This window comes from Oratosquilla oratoria, chromosome 38, assembly GCF_046742065.1.
Source record: "Oratosquilla oratoria isolate Oo_2021 chromosome 38, ASM4674206v1, whole genome shotgun sequence".
Classification (NCBI taxonomy): domain Eukaryota; kingdom Metazoa; phylum Arthropoda; class Malacostraca; order Stomatopoda; family Squillidae; genus Oratosquilla; species Oratosquilla oratoria.
The window spans coordinates 32949887-32969820 of record NC_134814.1 but is presented as its reverse complement, the minus strand read 5'-3'; the positions used below and the strand labels follow the sequence as shown (position 1 = coordinate 32969820).

At 39.8% G+C, this 19934-nt stretch overlaps 1 protein-coding gene across 1 annotated transcript in view; it reads right to left on the bottom strand.

The window, feature by feature from the left end:
- Positions 1–15943: 15943 nt before the first annotated feature.
- The window catches only part of LOC143019868 (uncharacterized), a 7026-nt gene continuing 3035 nt past the window's right edge, over positions 15944–19934 (bottom strand). The window contains exon 2 of the mRNA XM_076175848.1: positions 15944–16519. Coding sequence (XP_076031963.1) covers positions 15944–16519 — 576 coding nt within the window. The remainder of the gene's footprint in view (positions 16520–19934) is intronic.

Below are 19934 nucleotides of genomic sequence, written 5' to 3'. Positions count from 1 at the left end.
CAAATCGACTTCAATATCTCAAACAGCTGCGTGTTAAACGTAGGTTTACACATACCTGAAAGCAAGTATAATTTAAATAACACCTTTGTAGAGAAAACTGAGTACAAGAGAGACTTGGGTGTTCTAGTGAGTCCTGATGTTAAATCCAGAAACTTCATTGCTAGGACCATTACGAATAAAGTATAGAGGTAGTTACCAAACTCTATCTGGCGTTAGACTCATCCTTGACTGTGCGGTACAGTTTTGCTCTCCGTCGTATGAAATGGATATCAATTCACTAGAATCAATACAGACGAGAATGACTAAAATGATACGTAGGCTCAGAAATTTACCTTGCGAGGATAGGATTCGGGGACCTTAATTTACACTCTCTGGAAAGATGCAGTGCTGGTTGATCTAATAGAAGTGTTCAAGTGAATCAAGGGAATACACAATAGGTCATCATATTAAGACAACAGGGCAGGGATCATAGTAACGGATTTAAGTTGGACATATTTAGATTTAAGAAGGAAATAGGCACGAACTAGTTTACCAATAGAGAGGCCAACGATTGGAATAGGCTTATTGACCATGTAGTGAGCGCTGAAACAATCAGTTGTTTTAAGATAAAGTTAGACAACTTTATGGATAGGGATGATAAGTAGAATGGACATAGAACTGCATAGTGTAGGCCTTATGGTTTCTTCCGGTCTCCTTCATTCTTATGCTTTTATGTTCTTATGAGGTGGAGATGACGGAGTAGGAGGAGGAAGGAGAAGAAAAAGAGTTACAGAAAGAAGGAAAAGAGATAAGGAATAAGAGGGAGAGGGAAAGAAGAAAGGAGAAAAAGAGGGACAAGGAGGAAATTTTCAAAGTATTATTTGATCCTGGACAACTGAAACAGAGAGAGGAAAAGGGAGAGAGAGAGACATTTCTTTTGACAAGGCGCAAGGTTCTTTCTGAGGACCCGGGACAACCTGAATGAGGTTTTTGCCCTTCTTTTCCTCTCTGGCGAATTGTACAGTCACTCTATTAACAATAGAAAGGGGTAATGGCAGTTTTTCAGATATTTTGCGTTGAATAACTCTACCTTCATGTTGACCCCTAATACAACGTCGCTGAAATTCAGATAGGTCTACTGCTCCTTTGGTTCGCGACATGCTTGATCAATCTTGTATGTAATGTGAAACATAATTCTAGGCAAGTATAACATATTAGGTGAACTTGAATAACATTAAGCATTAGATAAGAGCAGAAATGCATCTTTCTTGGTGTCTATTCAATTTTGTCATGTGTGTGTATATCAAATGAATGGAATTAACAGATGATAGCGTGGGTGGAGGAAGAACAAGTGAAGATGGGCTGGAACTCCCTTATTGCTTAAACGTTTCGACCGACACGGTCTTCTTCAGTAAATTGTCTACAAACAGCTCGAACCTTAAAATTATATACTAAAAGTTGAAATCTCGGATAGGTCATTCCGCTGGTTGCCTGGGAATTCCCATTCCCGTACTAGGTACACGCTTCCCAATTGTATTTATTATCAGTTTACTTGCTACCTTTGATAAACATACGAAACCTTCTCTGTCATTGGTATTTTCAGACGTGTAATGTAGGTAGCTTCAACTGTTTTTCTCATGTCTCTTTTTAATCCCCTATGCAGAACCTCAACCCCATCCCAGTGGGGCAAATTTCCAGATTTGTCAGCGTGCTGAACGAGTGAATTGGATGTTCTGTGTGACCTCATATCCCTCTTATTCTTGGCTAGGCGTTTCTCAACGCCTCGACCTGACTCACCGTAGTATTTAGAGGTGTACCTATTGCAAGTAATGTGATAAATATTACTGAGAACATTCTACATTCTGGGGTAGTATCACTTAACTTCTGACCTTGATGATTTTTTCTATATTTGCATTGGAAACCCTTGCAATTTTCACCCGACTTTCCCCAAGAAATCTGTCAATTACTTCGGTTTTATTGGAGTTGGGAAGCGAAATGTATTGCATTTCATTTCTCTCGAATGATTGGTCACTTGGTTTCATGAAGATGTTCCTAGCTTTTTCTCTCATCTTTTAATCATTCCCACCTGATATTTCAATTTCTTGAAGGTATTAGATATATGTGTTAATTTATCTTCCAAAAAGCCCTCACTGCAAATCCGAAAAGCTCTGAAGAAGAAACCTATTAGTACGCCGGTTTTTACTCGCTCACTGTGTTCAGAGAAATAGTGTACAAAGTCGTCTCTGTTAATGAGTTTTCTGTACGCTTGGAATCTTACTCCATCCCTCCTGTGCACCAACGTGTCAATGAATGATAACTTGTGGTCAAATTCTATCTCTACAGAGAACTGTATATCATTATTGACATTATTGGGTCTGTTTAATTTATGTTCAATGTTCGTATTCTCTGGCATTATTACAATAACGTCGTCCACATATATTAACCATGTGGTACCTCTGCCTATGATCCTTATATATTCATCTCTCTCCAACGCTTCCATAAAAAGACAGTCCTGCCCTCATTGAGATTGGTACTCATGAAAGATAAGAAACATTACAAGTTTTTTTTTCAGAACCTTGGCATGAAGATACATACACATAATTTTGGAATAATGATGGTATCGGGAAAACTCATGAATAAAATGAGCATGCGGAATTATATATTATTTCTGTGCACCTAGGCAAGAATATACATTTATGAAGTTATCATTCGGTTTCGAGGATTATAGCGGGGAAAGGGAACTGAAGGTTTTGGTGGAGAGGATTGGTGACGGTCCTCTATTGCAAGGGGAGTGTGAGTTTGTGAGGGGACAGTCTCTATGTCAAAACCATGGGGAACTCTCTTGATATGATGTTTGTGCAAGACGGTCATCGTAAGATCGTGCAAACTAAGTGCTCTGACTTTGTTCTTTGACTCATGGCCAATGATACAATAGAGTCCAGAGAATTTAGGGGAGAGCTTCATGAATAAAATGAGCACGCGGAATTATATATCATTTCTGTGCACCTAGGCAAGAATATACATTTATGAAGTTATCATTCGGTTTCGAGGATTATAGCGGGGAAAGGGAACTGGAGGTTTTGGTGGAGAGGATTGGTGATGGTCCTCTATTGCAGGGGGAGTGTGAGTTTGTGAGTGGACAGTCTCTATGTCGAAACAATGGGGAACTCTCTTGATATGATGTTTGTGCAAGACGGTCATCGTAAGATCGTGCAAACTAAGTGCTTTGACTTTGTTCTTAGACTCATAGCCAATGATACAATAGAGTCCAGAGAATTTAGGGGAGAGCTTCGAGATGGTGGTGTGGTTAAGAGTGTAAGCAATGTCTCCAGTTTTAAAGGTACAAGCTCTGGCTGATTTATCATACAAATGGACTATTTCGTCCTTAGATGAATAGTATTATGTATTCTTTTGAAAGGATTATTGAAATTTGTTACTTTGACAATGAAATAATCATTGAAATTATGAATGGGAGGTAACTCTGAGAGAAGGTCATATGGGAGTCTTTTATCAGAGCCAAAGAGGACAAAATAAGGAGATTCCGATATTGACCTGTTAATGGAACTATTGATACAACCTTGAAACATGGGGACATGTTTATCCTAAGAAGGGTGAAGATCAGAAACAAGATATCGTAGTACATTGAGAATCTTTCTATTCTGAAGTTCAACTAAGCCATCTGAACTATGGTGATCAGCAATAGTGTCGCACTTCTCGATTTGAAAGTAATGACAAATTTGCGAAAGAATCTCATTGTTGAATTCAGTCCCGTTGTCAGACATCAGAGTTTTGGGTGCAGTAAAGGTGCATATGAGTTTGTCAATAAGGGTCTTTCCTACGTGTTGTGCTGTTTTGTCTGGTGGAGAGGAAAGAATATAGAATCGTGAAAAATGGTCGACACAGACAAAGATATATTGGTTTCCGCTATGTATAAGTGGTAACTTAAGAAGATGAACAGCGACTGTGTCAAATGGTTTAGACAGGATAAGATAAATTAGAATTGGAACATGACCGCTGATATGACCCTTTTGAATCGCGCAAGGGTGACAAGCATCAATGTAGGCGTGTATATCTTTCCTCATTGTTAACCAGAAGTAGTGTAATCTGGCTTGTGTAATGCATTTCTCCTTGCCAGGGTGTGCAGTAAAGGGGGAATCGTGTATAAGTTTAAAACTTCTGAAATGAGATCCATAGCGTATGCAAGTTGAAATGTCTGAAATTGTTCGTTAGTGTTGTTTTGTGACACAGAATGTCATCAACTAATGTGTAATTGTCGATATCGGAAGAAAAGTTTTCTGTGTCAGTTGTGTCTGCAGGTTCGAGGAAGATTATGACAGGTTTCCAAAGAGAGTCATATCACTGCGCTAAGGCAACGCGCACTTGTGTAAGAGTTACTGAAATAGGATCGTGAGTGATGGTCGCAATATGGCAATTGAGAACATTTGCAACCAGGTTCGCTATTCCTTGAACAAAATGAAAGGTTGACATGAACTCTTGTATGATAAGAAACCAGCGGGCAAGTTTTCCTGAAAGATTCTTTCCTTTGAAGAGGTGTAAGATTGGTTGATGATCTGCATATGTGTATCTCGTAACCAAGGATGATCTCTTTGAAATGTTTGAGTGCTAAAACTTCTATATCTGTGACTGAGTAATTTTGCTCGTGTTTGTTGAGTGTCTCTCTCGCATAGGCAATTGCTCTAAAGTTTGTGCCGTGTTGTTGCATGGGGACTGCGCCAAGTTCTGTGAAAGATCAACGGTATTTACTGGGTATTTGTCCTGAGTTTTTTTTTCTGATTTGGGCATGCAGGAAGAGTTCGTGCTTCTGTTAAGCTTGGAGCGCAAGTCCATAGCTGTCAATAAGGTAGCAGGGTTAGAGTCATAAGAAGGTGTTTGAGTGGCTGTCTTATGTGTTAGCAGCTGGTACATCCTCGTGTGATGAAGCAGAGTGAATTTGAATGGAGGGGGGCTAAAATTAACTTGACGTTAAATCATGTTCTGCCTGCTCGGCCACTTTGATGTGGTTGACTTTGTGGGAAATTGCTGATGGTAATGCAGGAAGGAAATAATTTCCATAAATTATGCCATTTTGAGCAGGGTAATGATTGTATTAGTTGCTTCATCAATGTTAAGTCTATGAGGATGTCTGCAGGAAAGTAGGCGTCAGCTACGCAGGTGGTAACTGGAATGGGTAGGAACTCATCTTTGAAGCTACGGTCTAGAGAGAATTTACAAATGATAGGGAATGGTACGCCATCTATACTACAAAAGTTGACGTCGTGGGGTTCCAAAATGGTGACACATTTTGTTTCAGTGCGGAATTTGTGGAAACTGCGTATTGACATGATGTTAACTGGGGAACCCGTGTCGAGAAAGATTGTCATTTTTATGTTGCTAGACGTAACATTGAAAGTTAAGGAATCGGAAGATACGTCTGGGATACCCAGGGTATGTATCGGTATAGTTGATGATTGAATATCTGGGTATAGATTAACTGTCCTTGATGTGCACTGAGTCTTTGTATTCTGTAGTCACAAAGGAGATGTGTTACGTGAATGCTGTGTAGATGTGTTACGTTAATGCCGTGGCGTAGATGTTTCACGTGAATGTCTTGCAGGAGATGTGTTACGTAAATACTTTGCAGGAGATGTGCTACGTGAATTTCTAGGAGGAGAGCGATTTGGGGAATCTGGTTTGTGTTGCCTCCGTGCTAGCGGCACACGGCAACGATCACTCGTGTGAAAACATGTACCGTGATGACCGCAATGTCTATTTCGTTGTGACAGGTAGTAATACGTGTTAACGAGGTGCGTTGGTTTTTTGGCAGTATGTACAAAACATTTGTGTTCTTGAATGAGAGCGTTGGGGTGAGTGATATCGCGTGCGAGATGTATGTCTTGATCTCGTGTTATGTGAAGGAGACAGTGTGGCCTGGGTTATTGTGTGGCTGGATGCAATGGGTACTGACTGGCTCTGTATCTGAGTGATAGCTTTGTCCGTGCCAGATAGTTTCCTCGAGAATTCGCCTAGTGTGATACCTGGTGTGAATGGAATTTTGGTAGCTTTCTGTAGTGTGTCTGGGTTTTATTCGGAGCGTAGTCGAAAGTATGACATGAGTGAGTCTACGTGTTCCAATGTTTTGGTGTTTGAGACCCAGTCTGTGTTTTTGAGGATTTCTTTGAGTTTACTTTTAAATGTTATAGCTATTTTGACTGTAAGTTTCTGCCAAATAGTATAGGAGGAAAGTGCTCCAAGTGGCTCAAATGCAGCAAAGGGCTTTTTAAAGTGTTCTACGAATTCATGATAGGTTGAAGTTTCCTCTAATAAATCAGACTGAATGACGTCACCAGCTAATGTGTTATTCTTATTTAATTTGTATGTTAAGATGGATGTCTTAGTGTGTGGCGTTTCTTCATGTTATCTCTGATTCAACCTCAGAGAGGAAATTGTGTACAGGAATGTTCTTGCCGGTAAAGAGAGGTATTGTCGTCTCATTCTTGACTACAGTGAAAAGGTTTTGTGCTGTCATGGTGTTTTGAGTAGTAGGTGAATTTTCTAAAGAGCTGTTAGTAGAAGGAAGGGACATGTTTGGTGCGTTTGAATTAAGCGTAGAGTGGCTTCGTGTTAAGGGTCGATATGTTGAGTCAGAGAAGGGTTTGGACACGTTCATTCACTAATTAAACAGGAAAATGGGTTTTGAACGTGTTCCACCTAGGAACTAATGAGAACGGAAAATATATATACTTACCCAAAATGATGTTGCAGTGTTTTTAGATGAAGGTGGTGCAGTGGATAAATCGGCGGGAAGATGCACTGCTGGAAACAGGGGGAGAAATTAGTAAAGTGTATTTAGTTGGTGAGTTATATATATATATATATATATATATATATATATATATATATACATACATATATATATATATATATACATATGTATATATACATATATATATATATGTAACTCACCAACTGAATATACTACATATATATATATACATATGTATATATATACATATATATATATACATATGTATATATACATACATATGTATATATATATATATATATATATATATATATATATATGTAACTCACCAACTGAATATACTACATATATATATATATAACTCACCAACTGAATATACTACATATATATATATATATATATATATATATATATATATATCTGTGTGTGTGTGTGTGTGTGTGTGTGTGTGTGTGTGTGTGTGTGTGTGTGTGTGTGTGTGTGTGTGTGTGTGTGTGTGTGTGTGTGTGTGTGTGTGTGTGTGTGTGTGTGTGTGTGTGTGTGTGTGTGTGTGTGTGTGTGTGTGTGTGATATATGCAAAAAAAAACAAAGGAAAGGGAGATCTTGCGAAGGTAGATGTGTGGAGATGGGAGCGTTGGCTGTTGATGCCGCGACCATCGTTGGCGCGCAAAAAATGATTTTTGCTGTTGGTACAGTGACGTGCGTAGGACAATTCGATGTTGGAGAAGTGAGGTCGTCTAACTCGTCACGGAGTTGGCGTGGAGGTGGCGTGCATCGCGGATGTTGGAGAATGCCGCGAAGAGGAGTTTTCTAGTAGAAGATCCTGGAGAATGCCGCGAAGAGGGTTTTCCTCGTAGTAGATGCTGGAGGATGCAGCGAAGCAATGCAGCGGTGCTTCGTGGTAGGATGCCGGATGAAGAGGGATTTGCTCGTATTGCTTGTATGATGGAGTGATTCAGTGGAGCGGTGCTTCTTAGTAGGATGCTGGGCGATGCAGTTAAGAGGGATTTCTTTGTATTGATTTTTTATTTCGCGAAGATCGTAGCGTTAGTAGATGGCAATGTTTAAACGGAGCTACTGTCGTAAAATTGTTGCTTCGGAGGAATGATAGAGTTGTTGCTTGGGATCTCTTGCTGCCGTCAGACGTAGATGTGTAGTTCTATATAAATGATTAAGTTGCTGGTGCTTGGGAGAGACAAATCTAAATGGTGTCTTTTCTATACTGATTCCAATATTCTCTCTGGTTTCTACACATAATACAATCTCCGAAGTAACTTCGGGGAGTTACCAGATTTTATATACATATATACAAATTTACAGTGGTGCTATATGGTGATCGGTACATAAAAAAGTTTTTACTGGGCGACGATGATAGGCGCCGGACAGTCACCGTTTTTATTTTGTAGTCGAATAGCGCTTCAGGGCGTTTCCCGGAAACGATAGCAAGCATCCATTGTTGAAACGTTGGCGGCTTGTATTGTTCGAGCAGGTGTTTCCTGAAAGCTTGGTCTTCGGGTCTCTAGGAACAATAGAGTGTTCATTGCTTGAGGTCCGAAGGAAACAATGGATGACCCTTGGAGAGTTGGCCTGAAGATGTTTGAGTCCTTCTCGTTCCATGTGCCTGTCTGCGCGCTGGACAACGAAGGGGTTGATGATATATTTATATATATATATACATATATATATATATATATATATATATATATATATATATATATATACACATATATATATATGTATATATACATATTATATATATATATATATATATATATATGTATATATTGTACTCTTCTGTACTCCTTGATAATGTGAATATATCACGAAAGCTCTCGGACTCCGTGTGTTTTCCTCTTCCTTGTGGACTCTGCATATATATATATATATATATATATATATATATATATATATATATAGATATATATAGATATATACATATATATATATATATATATATATATATATATACAGTATATATATATAGAAATAGTTTTAGACAAATGAGAGAGTGATAGGTGGGGAAGGGTAAATGAAGATGGGCTTTTAGAATACGTCCTAACGTTACGGTCACTATGACTCTGAAGAAGGTCATAGTGACCGAAACGTTAGGACGTATTCTAAAAGCCCATCTTCATTTACCCTTCCCCACCTATCACTCTTTTATATATATACATATATATATATATATATATATATATATATGTGTGTGTGTGTGTGTGTGTGTGTGTGTGTGTGTGTGTGTGTGTGTGTATGTGTGTGTGTGTGTGTGTGTGTATATATATATATAAATATATATATATATATATATATATATATATATATATATATATATACGCAGAGTCCACTAGGAAGAGGAAAAGCACACGGAGTCCAAGAGCTTTCGTAATATATTCACATTATCAAAGAGTACAGAAAAGTGAGTAAAAAAAAATTGGAGATACAGAGTATAAATAGGACAAGAAAGCTCAGGTTGGATCCCTTGGTGAGGTCATGGAAACAGATCATTAATATCACAATAATTTTTGAAATATGTACTATTTATATTATTGACTAATTTATATGATCCTAAACTATTATTAATAACTTGGTCATAATTGCATTTGATAATTCCTGACTATGATATTTCTTTCTGTTTTATTCTTACACTGTATAATTTTTGAAGCATTTTTCCAGTCAACAAGGGCACCAACAGAAAGAAAAGTCCAGATGACAAAGCCAGGAATTTTGCAGACAAGATGAGACAGGGAAAGGTTGCGACTGCCATGAGGTCGCTCGCAGGGGAGAATGAAGACGATGGGGTTCTACCCCTAAACAAGGAAACGCTAAAGATCCTGAACAAAAAACATCCAAAAGCAAGACCAGCAAACCTGGACTAATTCAGTGGTGACTACCTCCCACCCCACGAGGTAGTCTTTAACAGCATCACAAGAGAAAGGATCTGGAACCTTGCTCTACACACTCAGGAAGCGGCGGGACCATCGGGCTTAGATGCATCTGGATGGAAATGTCTCCTTAGCACCAGCCTATTTGGAACGACAGTGGGGCGACTGCAGGAGGTCATCGCTGGTTTGGCGAAGAAACTGGCGATTGAGGACTGTCAGCACCTGGAGGCATACACTGCGTGCAGATTTATCCTGCTGGATAAGAAGCCTGGCTGTCGTCCGATTGGTATAGGCGAGGTGTTGAGAATAATAATAGGAAAAGCCATCACGGAAGTCGCGAAGGACGAGGTGCGAGAAGAGGCAGGCAGCTTGCAGGTGTGCGCGGGGCAACAGTCGGGTTCCGAGGGTCAGTTCACGCCATGAGGAAGATATTCGAGGAACCAGATTGCGAAGCATTCTTATTAGTCGATTCATCAAACGCATTCAACAACTTAAATAGAGAGGCTACTATACACACCATCAAAATCAAGTGCCACTATTGGCCAAGTATGTGGAGAACACATACAGAGAAACTGCAGACCTATTTGTCACCAACAGGGTTGAAAAAAGAGAGGGAGAGAAAGAGACGAAAGTGGAGATCATCAAATCCGTGGAAGGCATCATTCAGGGAGACCCGGTGGCCATGGCAATATACGCCCTTGGTCTTATGCACCTGCAGCAGAGGATAAAATATAAGGACACCAGGGTCAAATAGGTAGCATATGCAGATGATCTCACTGGGACAGGAAAAGTAGCTGACTTAAAAAAGTGGTGGGATCTGGTGCTGGTACACGGCCCGGACTTGGGTTGTATCCCGAATGCAAAGAGGTCAGAATTCATAGTAAAGCCAGAGTACTTTGACAATACCAAAATTCTCTTTGAGAACAGTGAAGTGAACGTAAAAAAAGAGGGGAAAGACATCTCGGTGCAGTGATTGGCTCAGAATCTTTTAAAAAGCAATATGTTGGAAAAAAAAAAAAGTTAACGAATGGATGGCGGAAGCTAGGCTTCTAGCCAACTTTGCATAGACCGAACCGCAGGCGGCATATGCCGCATTTATATATGGTGTTAAACATAAGTGAAACTACATATTAAGGACGGTACCGAACATCACCGACCTACTAAGATCCCTTGAAGAAACCATCAGAAACGAGCTAATTCCGGCCATCACCAACGGACGGACAATAAACGAAGAGGAAAGAAAACTTACTGAACTTCCACCTAGAATGGGAGAGCTAGGGATCTCCAACCCACTAAACCTTGCCGACATAGAACACCGAAACTCCCTAAAACTCACGTCCTCCTTAACAAACAACATCGTGTCACAAGATCAAAGGAAGGAGACTAACATGGAGGACATCAGAGCAATTAGAGGAAACATTTCAACGGGATGTACAAAGAGCGTATACAGAATGTGGACCAGGGCTCATTCACTACTATAACCTTTACGATTTCAGGTGGGATGGGTCCTAGAGCAAAGGCATTCTATGCTCGGCTGGCAGAGGTGATTGGTGAAAAATAACAACAACCAAAAAGCAGCATTGTTTTATGGATGAGATGTAGACTGTCATTCTCGCTCCTAAGATCAGCCCTCCTATACCTGAGAGGTATCAAGGCCCCATCGCCCAAATCAGCACATATACAAAACCTAGATTTTGAGCAGACGGTGGTTGACAGTAGGATAAATGAACTTCTGTATTAGGCTGTATTAAAAATAAAAATAAAAGGGTCGTCGACCACAGTCATTGGCGGGAGAGGGGCCAATGAACTGTGTCTGTGGGAGACAGATCCTGATTGCTTCCACCACACAGTTCCACGAGGATGGAGGTCGTATATTAAAAAACTACTACTACTACTACTACTACTACTACTACTACTACTACTACTACTACTACTACTACTACTACTACTACTACTACTACTACTACTACTACTACTACTACTACTACTACTACTACTACTACTACTACTACTACTACTACTACTACTACTACTACTACTACTACTACTACTACTACTACTACTACTACTACTACTACTACTACTACTTATAATACGACCTCCATCCTATTGGAACTGTGTGGTGGAAGCAGCAGGGTCTGTCTTCCACAGACACAGTTCATTGGCCCCTCTCCCGCCAATGACTGTGGTCGACGACCCTTTTATTTGTCTATTTATTTATTTATTTTTAATAATGCCTAGTACAAAAGTTCATTTATCCTACTGTCAACCACCGTCTGCTCAAAATCCAGGTTTTGTATATGTGTTGATTTGGGCTGTGGGGACCTGGTTCCTCTCAGGCACAAGAATTTTTTCCAATCTACTACTACTACTACTACTACTACTACTACTACTACTACTACTACTACTACTACTACTACTACTACTACTACTACTACTACTACTACTACTACTACTACTACTACTACTTCTACTACTACTACTACTACTACTACTACTACTACTACTACTACTACTACTACTACTACTACTACTACTACTACTACTACTACTTCTACTACTACTACTACTACTACTACTACTACTACTACTACTACTACTACTACTACTACTACTACTACTACTACTACTACTATTACTTCTACTACTTTTTCACTTTGGTGGAAGCAGTCAGGGTCTGCCTCTCACATAGTTCATTGGCCCCTGTCTCGCCTATGACTGTGGTCGACAACCCTTTTATAGATAGATTGATTTATAATTCTAAAGAGATCTAATGCAAATATTCATTTGTCCTACAATCTATTACTGTCTGCTCAAAATCGGGGTTGTGTGCATGTGCTGATTAGCGCGGTGGGGACTTGGAAGGCTGATCTTAAAAGTGAGAATGACAGTCTATATCTAATCCATGAAACAATGCTGCTTTTTGGTTGTTGTTTCTTTTCTGCCATCACCTTTGCCAGACGAGCGTGGAATGCCTTTGCCCTAGGACCCATCCCACCTGAAGTCGTAAAGGTTATAGGAATGAATAAGCCCTGGTCCAAATTTTGCATACGCTTTTCGTAAATCCTAATTTTCTCATTCTCATTTCGGGAGTGGAACGCCTCAATAGTTATGTAATTGTAACAGGGGGCCATTGGATCAAATATTCGCATGTCAGAGAGATTGAATTGTCCCCGTATCCAAAAACCTCTTGCACTGACATCCACTCGTGCTTCAACTGAGGTGTTGGATGTGCGGTGCCTAAAGTTCTCTCCTAGTGGGAGTAATGTTGGCTCATACCTCCCGAAACGTTTGGGCAGTGAGATCTCTTACCTCGTCATGTCTCATGCAGATGAATTCACCCTACGTCCATATTATCGCATGGTTTGGATTAAACTGTGCACCACAGGCTCATCTTTTAGGCAGCCTTCCCGATGGCCCTCCATATCTCAAGGCAGTGGCATCCGTGAATTCTCTTTTGTTTAGGTTGAATCCCTTTGCCCTGATTTGTAGTGCTGTCAGCTAATTGAAAGAGCATGCCGACAAAAGATCTTTTGGTCCATAACTATGTCGGATGCGAAAAAATTATAATAATGATAAATAGATAATATATATTTTTTAAATAATATAGATAATAAATAAAGATAAATAAATGCATATATATAGTTAAATGATAAACAAACAGGTAAATAGTAAATAGTAATAAATTGATATATAAATAATGATAAATGAAAATCAAGCATACATACATACATACATGTACCAAGGCTTTTTCCCCCTTTCAAGGGAGGTAGCCAAAAAGGGAAAGGCATAAAAACACTCCCACCCATTTCATCCCTAAATACACTCCACACCCCTCCCACCCTCCCTCTCATCTGAGCACCTCCTGGATGACGGGTCATCCCTGCACCTTGCCCACTGCCCTGGGTCAGAAGCAAATAATAATAAACAAATAACCAATAATAAGTAAATAAACAAATAATATTAAATAAATGACAGGCATTACAACATCTTGCTTAGATGTTTATCTAAACGAATCTTAAAGCTTCGAAATAAACTACATTGCACTGCCTCTGCAAGAAGTTTATTCAATTCATTAACTACATGGTTGGCGAAGTTGTTTCTACCCGCTTCCAAATTAAATCTATTTCATGACAGGTTGAAACCGTTATTTCTTTTCGGAATAAATTCAGTGTGAAAAAATTTTCAGTTTTGATGTCAATTCCCTTTAGAATCTTAAAGACCTGTATCAAGTCATCTGTGCGTCTATGCTTTTTTAGGGAAAACAGATTCATATGTTTTAGTCGATTTTCGTATGACTTATTTTTGATATTTGGAATCAGTTTTGTGGCTCACCGTTGAATTTTTTCCAATCTAGCTACCGAGTATATGTTCTCAATCCCTTTGATGTCCAGCGTGCACATGAGCGCACACACGCATATGGAACGAGAATAACTCAAACGTCTTCAGCCCAACTCTCCAAGGGCCTATTGTTTCTAGGGACCCGAACCAAGTTTTCAGGCAACACCTCCTCGAACAATAGAAGCCACCAGTACTTAAACAATAGAAGCTCGCCAGCGTTACGGGGAAACGCCTTGACGCGCTACTCGTCTTCAAGAGGGAGACGGCAATTGTCCGACGCCTATCATCGTCGTTCAACCGAAAACTTCTTTTTATATACCGATTATCATATAGCCCCACTGTAAATTTGTATTAATGTATATAAATTCTGTTAACCCTCCGAAGTTACTTCGGAGGTTGCATTGTATGTAGAAACACTGGAATTAGTAAAGAAAAAACCCCATCATACTTCTCAGACACTTCATCTCAAACACATTCAAGCTCCTTCTCTCTTCCTCTCTTATGTTCCATGTTTCTGCCCCATACAGTGCTTTGGCACAATCACTCCTTCATACAGTCTCCTCTTAGCATCCATTCCCAAATGTCTATTCCTCATTACACTTTTTAATCCACCAAGGCATTTACTCGCTTCTCTCAATCTACATTCTACCTCCACCTTTACTCCACCTTTTCCTGCCACATTTGCACCCAAGTATCTAAAAATATCCACTTCCTCCAGTTGCTCTCCCTTAATGCTCACTTCCAGATTACTGCCACTTTCACCCCTTGTACATCTCATCACCTTATTTTTACCCACATTTATTTTCAGCTTTCTTCTATCGCACACTCTCCCAAACTCTGTGGATGTGCTGTGTCTTGCGACACTGCTTCTGACCCAGGGCAGTGGACAGGGTGCAGGGATGACCCGTCATCTAGGAGGTGCTAAGATGGGAGGGAGGGTGGAGGGGTGTGGAGTGTTTTCGGGGATGAAATGGGTGGGAATGATTTTATGCCTTTTCCTTTTTGGCTACCTCCCTAGTAAGGGGGAAAAAGCCTTGGAATATGTTTGTATGTATGTAGTAAAGAAAAAATATCACCCAGACTTTGTCTCTCCCGAACACCAATAACTTAATAATGGAGATAGAACCACACACACACACACACACACACACACACACACACACACACACACACACACACACACACACACACACACACACACACACACACACACACACACACACACACACACACACACACACACACACACACACACACACACACACACACACACACACACACACACACACGTATTGCGTGTATGCATCTGATACTTTAGGGTCTATATGGGGCGCCCCTACGGACCAGAGTCACACATAATTTTGTCTGTGATAGAGGAGGACTCTGCTCACAGAAGAATGATGAAACTTTTATTATACTTCCCTCCCTTATGCTGTCCCTCAACCCCTTGTTGCTCTCCTGTACCCTTTCTCTGAATTTCATTTCCTTTGTTTCGCCTACCCTGTGGTGGGGGGAAAAGAATACTGCTATCAAGTAATTCCACTTGGATCGTAAGAGGCGAGAAAAAAGAGACGGGGATTGGGACCAGGCATCCCTCTCCCTGTAGCCCCACAGGGGACATTCCTAAAAAAAAAGTAAAGACATAAGAGTGTCTAGGAGTTTTCCAACCAGCACCCAAAGCTTTGGGTCTTTTAACTTGCGTGAATGTGGTACAGATGAGAGTAAAAGGGAAGAGATAGGTAGTATGTTTGTGAGAAGAAAGATGGATGTGTTGGCTTTGAGTTAGTTAGTTAGTTAAGGCAGCCCGTCGTTGACGACGAAGACGTCCTCTCTCTCTTGAAAGTTTATAAAGTAAAACATTGGTAAGATCATAATCGATGTCACTGATGTATGCGCCGATGGCTCCTCAAGCCAAACTCTGAGGCGCAGCGCTTTCCTTATGTTGGACATGGGATACCGTCCCCAGGTGGAAGAGGGTTTAGGCCTGGTACTCATGCCTGCGGGTTCGCTGGATGTTTCTGGTAGCTGTGCGTTTTTCCTCGAAAGTCTCACCTGCCTGCTTGATAGTTAAGCGCCAGGTACATCGGTCCGAGGCAAGGGTTTCCAGTTGGTTTGGTTCTATACCGCATTTTTTAAGGTTTCGTTTCAGCTGGTCTTTGAACCTCTTCTTCTGTCCACCAGTCACACGGGTCCCATCTCTCAGTTCACCATAGAGAGCCTGTCGAGGGAGACGGTTTTCTGGCATTCGTATGACATGTCCAACCCAGCGCAACTGGTGGGTGATTATCATTGACTCTATGCTGGTGGTGTTAGCAGTTTGAAAAATGTCGACGTGTGGTACACGGTTACGCCAAGTGATGCCTAAAATGCACTGTAGACAGTGGATGTGGAAAGCCTCCAGTCTGCGGACTTGTTTACTGTAAAGCGTCCGGGACTCACTGCCGTACAGTAGAATGGGAAGACAGATGGCAATATACACTTTGACTTTGGATTTAACAGTCAGGTCTCGGTTTGTATATACCCTCTTCCTGAGCTTGCCGAAGCTTACTGTGGCCTGGCGAGTGTGAGTTTGGGAGTGTAATTGGGAGGTATTCAGGAGTGAAGAGAGGGAGAGGGAGGGAAGGGGTGGCTATACTAGTAAGTGAAGAGATAGGTAAACGTGTAGTGGAGTGGAACGAGGTTTCCTCAAGGATAATGTGGATGAAGGTGAAACTGGGAAAAGAGATGTGGGTTTTTGTAAGTGCATATGGGCCTGGTAGTGAAAAATGGGTAGAAGAAAGGGAGGCTTTTTAGATAGATTTAAATGAGTGCATAGAGGGTTTAGAGAGGAACGTCAATGTAGTAGTATTGGGAGACCTTAATGCTAGTGTAGGAAATGAACCAATTGACGGAGTGGTTGGGAAATGTGGAGTTCCAGGAAAGAATCGTAGTGGAGAGTTGATGGTCCAGATGTGTCTAGAAAGAGAGTTGATGATAGCAAATACATTGTTTCGGAAGAAAGTAAAGCATATGTTCACATGGGAGAGGGTGGTGGATGGAAGGGTGGTAGATAGGACGTTAATAGACTATGTACTGGTAGATAGGAGTGGGGGAATATCAGATCATTTTTTGGTGGAAGGTAAGTTGAGAGTGGAGGATAGATGGAGAAAAAGGAAATGGACAAAAGGTAGGGAGGTGCTTAGAGTGAACTCTTTACACGAAAAGGAAAAGGAGAAAGAATACAAGAAGAAGGTGATAGAGGAGTGGGAGGGAGTGAAGGATATTCAAATGAAGGAATGTGTAATCTCTTAAACAATTATTTTAGCTCGGTATTCGTAAACGAAACACCTCAAAGTGAATTCCAAACTGAAACCTGTGAAAAGTCTGGGGTAAACTTACTCACTACGGTAAATATAACAAAAGAAACAATTAAAAGGTGTATAGACAAACTCAAAGTTAATAAAACACCAGTGCCTGACGGTTGGCATCCAAGAATCTTAAAGGAAATGAAAAATGAGATTGTTGTTCCATTAGAAATTATTTTCAAGAAATCCATCATATCCGGAGATGTCCCAAGAGAATGGAAGCTAGCTAACGTTACTCCCATATTCAAAAAAGGTGACAAAAAGAAACCAAATAACTATAGGCCTATTAGTTTGACTTCGATCGTAGGAAAAATAATGGAAACTATCATCAGAGATGCTATCGAATATCATTTAGAAAGTAACCGTTTGATAAATGATAGCCAACATGGTTTCAGACGGAAACGTTCTTGCGTGACTAACTTACTCGAATTCTACAACACAGTTGTCTCGAATTATGACAAAAGAAACAATATAGATTTAATATATCTAGACTTTGCAAAAGCTTTTGATACCGTCCCACACGAAAGACTACTTACTAAATTAGCTTTGCATGGAATAAGTGGTAGCCTATTAGGGTGGACTAGTAATTGGTTGAAAGGTCGAAAACAGAGAGTTGTTTTAAATGGAAAAACTTCTGGATGGAAAAGTGTTGCAAGTGGAGTTCCTCAGGGTTCCGTTCTTGGGCCACTTCTATTCATAGTATATATAAATGATATAGACCATGGACTAAAATCTACTGTTTCCAAACTTGCTGATGATACAAAACTGTGCGGAGTGGCAAATGATCACTCAAACCAATTAGATATTCAAGAAGATTTAGATCAATTACAGCAATGGTCTGAAAAGTGGCTAATGAAATTTAACACAAGTAAATGCAAGGTAATGCACATAGGTAAAAATAACAGCAAGTACGATTACAAGTTATTTGGAAATTCGTTAACAAAAGTGGATAGTGAAAAAGATCTCGGCGTAATTATCAGTAACGACCTCAAATCATCCAAGCAGTGTATTTCAGCCTCTGAGAAAGCAAATAAGATTCTGGGATTGATTGCGCGATCTTTTGATTTCAAAAGTCCATCACTCATTAACAAGCTATATAAATCGTTAGTTCGTCCACATTTGGAATATGCTGTTTCCGTATGGTCACCGAATCTCATTAAAGACATTGACAGACTGGAAAAAGTACAACGGCGAGCCACAAAACTGATTCCAAATATCAAAAATAAATCATACGAATATCGACTTAAGCACATGAATCTGTTTTCCCTAAAAAAGCGTAGACTCAGAGGTGACTTGATACAGGTCTTTAAGATTTTAAAGGGAATTGACAACATCAAAAGTGACCAAATTTTCACATTGAATGAGAATCAGACAAGAAACAATGGTCTCAAACTGTCCGGAAATAGATTCAATTTGGAAGTAGGTAGAAACAACTTTGTCAACCGTGTAGTTAATGAATGGAATAAACTTCCTGCACAGGTAGTGCAATGTAGTTCAGTTCGAAGCTTTAAGAATCATTTAGATAAATACCTAAGTAAGATGCTGTAATTATTATAATTTATGTTATATTATTTGTTTTTGTTTTGTTATAATTTGTCTGTCTGATTTTCATTTATTATTAGTTATATGTCAATTTATTATCATTTACTATTTACCTGTTTGTTTGTTATTCAACTATACCAATGCATTTATTTATGTATTTTAATTGTTATTTACATTGTTATAGTTTTAATTTATTATTAATATGTTTTTTTTTTTTTTTTTTTTTTTTTTTTTGCATCCGACCTAGATATGGATCAAAAGGTCTCCTGTCGGCATGCTTTGCCTTTGTAATCCTTTGATAGAGTAGAGCTAGGAGTGGAGGAGGAATAGGGATGGTTCAAGGAGGAAGTCACAAAGTGTGCAAAGATGGTGTGTGGTACAAGAAGGACGGGAGGAAATAGAATAATGGTAGTGAATGGTGGGGTGAAAAAACAAAGATAGTTATAGAATAGAAGAAGCGAGCTTTCACAGATTGGTTACAAAATAGGACGAGGGAGTCATATGAGAGGTACAAAGAAAAGAAAAGAGAAGTAAAGCATAAGTTAAAGGAGGCAAAGAGGAGAGCAGATGTGAAATTGGGTAAGACTATGACAGAAAATTTTGAAAGTAATAAAAATATGTTTTGGAGAGAAATCAAGAGAGGATGAGGAGTCGCATCAAGTAGAGAAGAAAAGGTTAAAGGTCTAGATGGAGAGATGATAATGGAAGAGAAGGCAGTAAGGGGAAGATCGGCAGATTATCTTAAGAGAGGATGAGGAGGTGAATGAAGTAGAGAAGAAAAGGTAAAAGGAGTAGATGGAGGCAAAGAGAAGAGCAGATGTAAAATGGGGAAAGAGTATGACAGAAAATTTGAAAGCAATAAAAATATGTTTTGGAGAGAAATCAAGAGAGGATGAGGGTCGCATCAAGTAGAGAAGAAAAGGTAAAAGGAGTAGATGGAAAGATGATAATGGAAGAGAAGGCAGTAGGGGGAAGATGCGCTGATTATTTTAGGAAGTTGCTAGAAGTGAAGGAGGATAGGGAGGGAAAGATAGTTGCAGTGGGAAGAGCTAAGAAAATTACCGTGATGAGTGAGGAAAATGG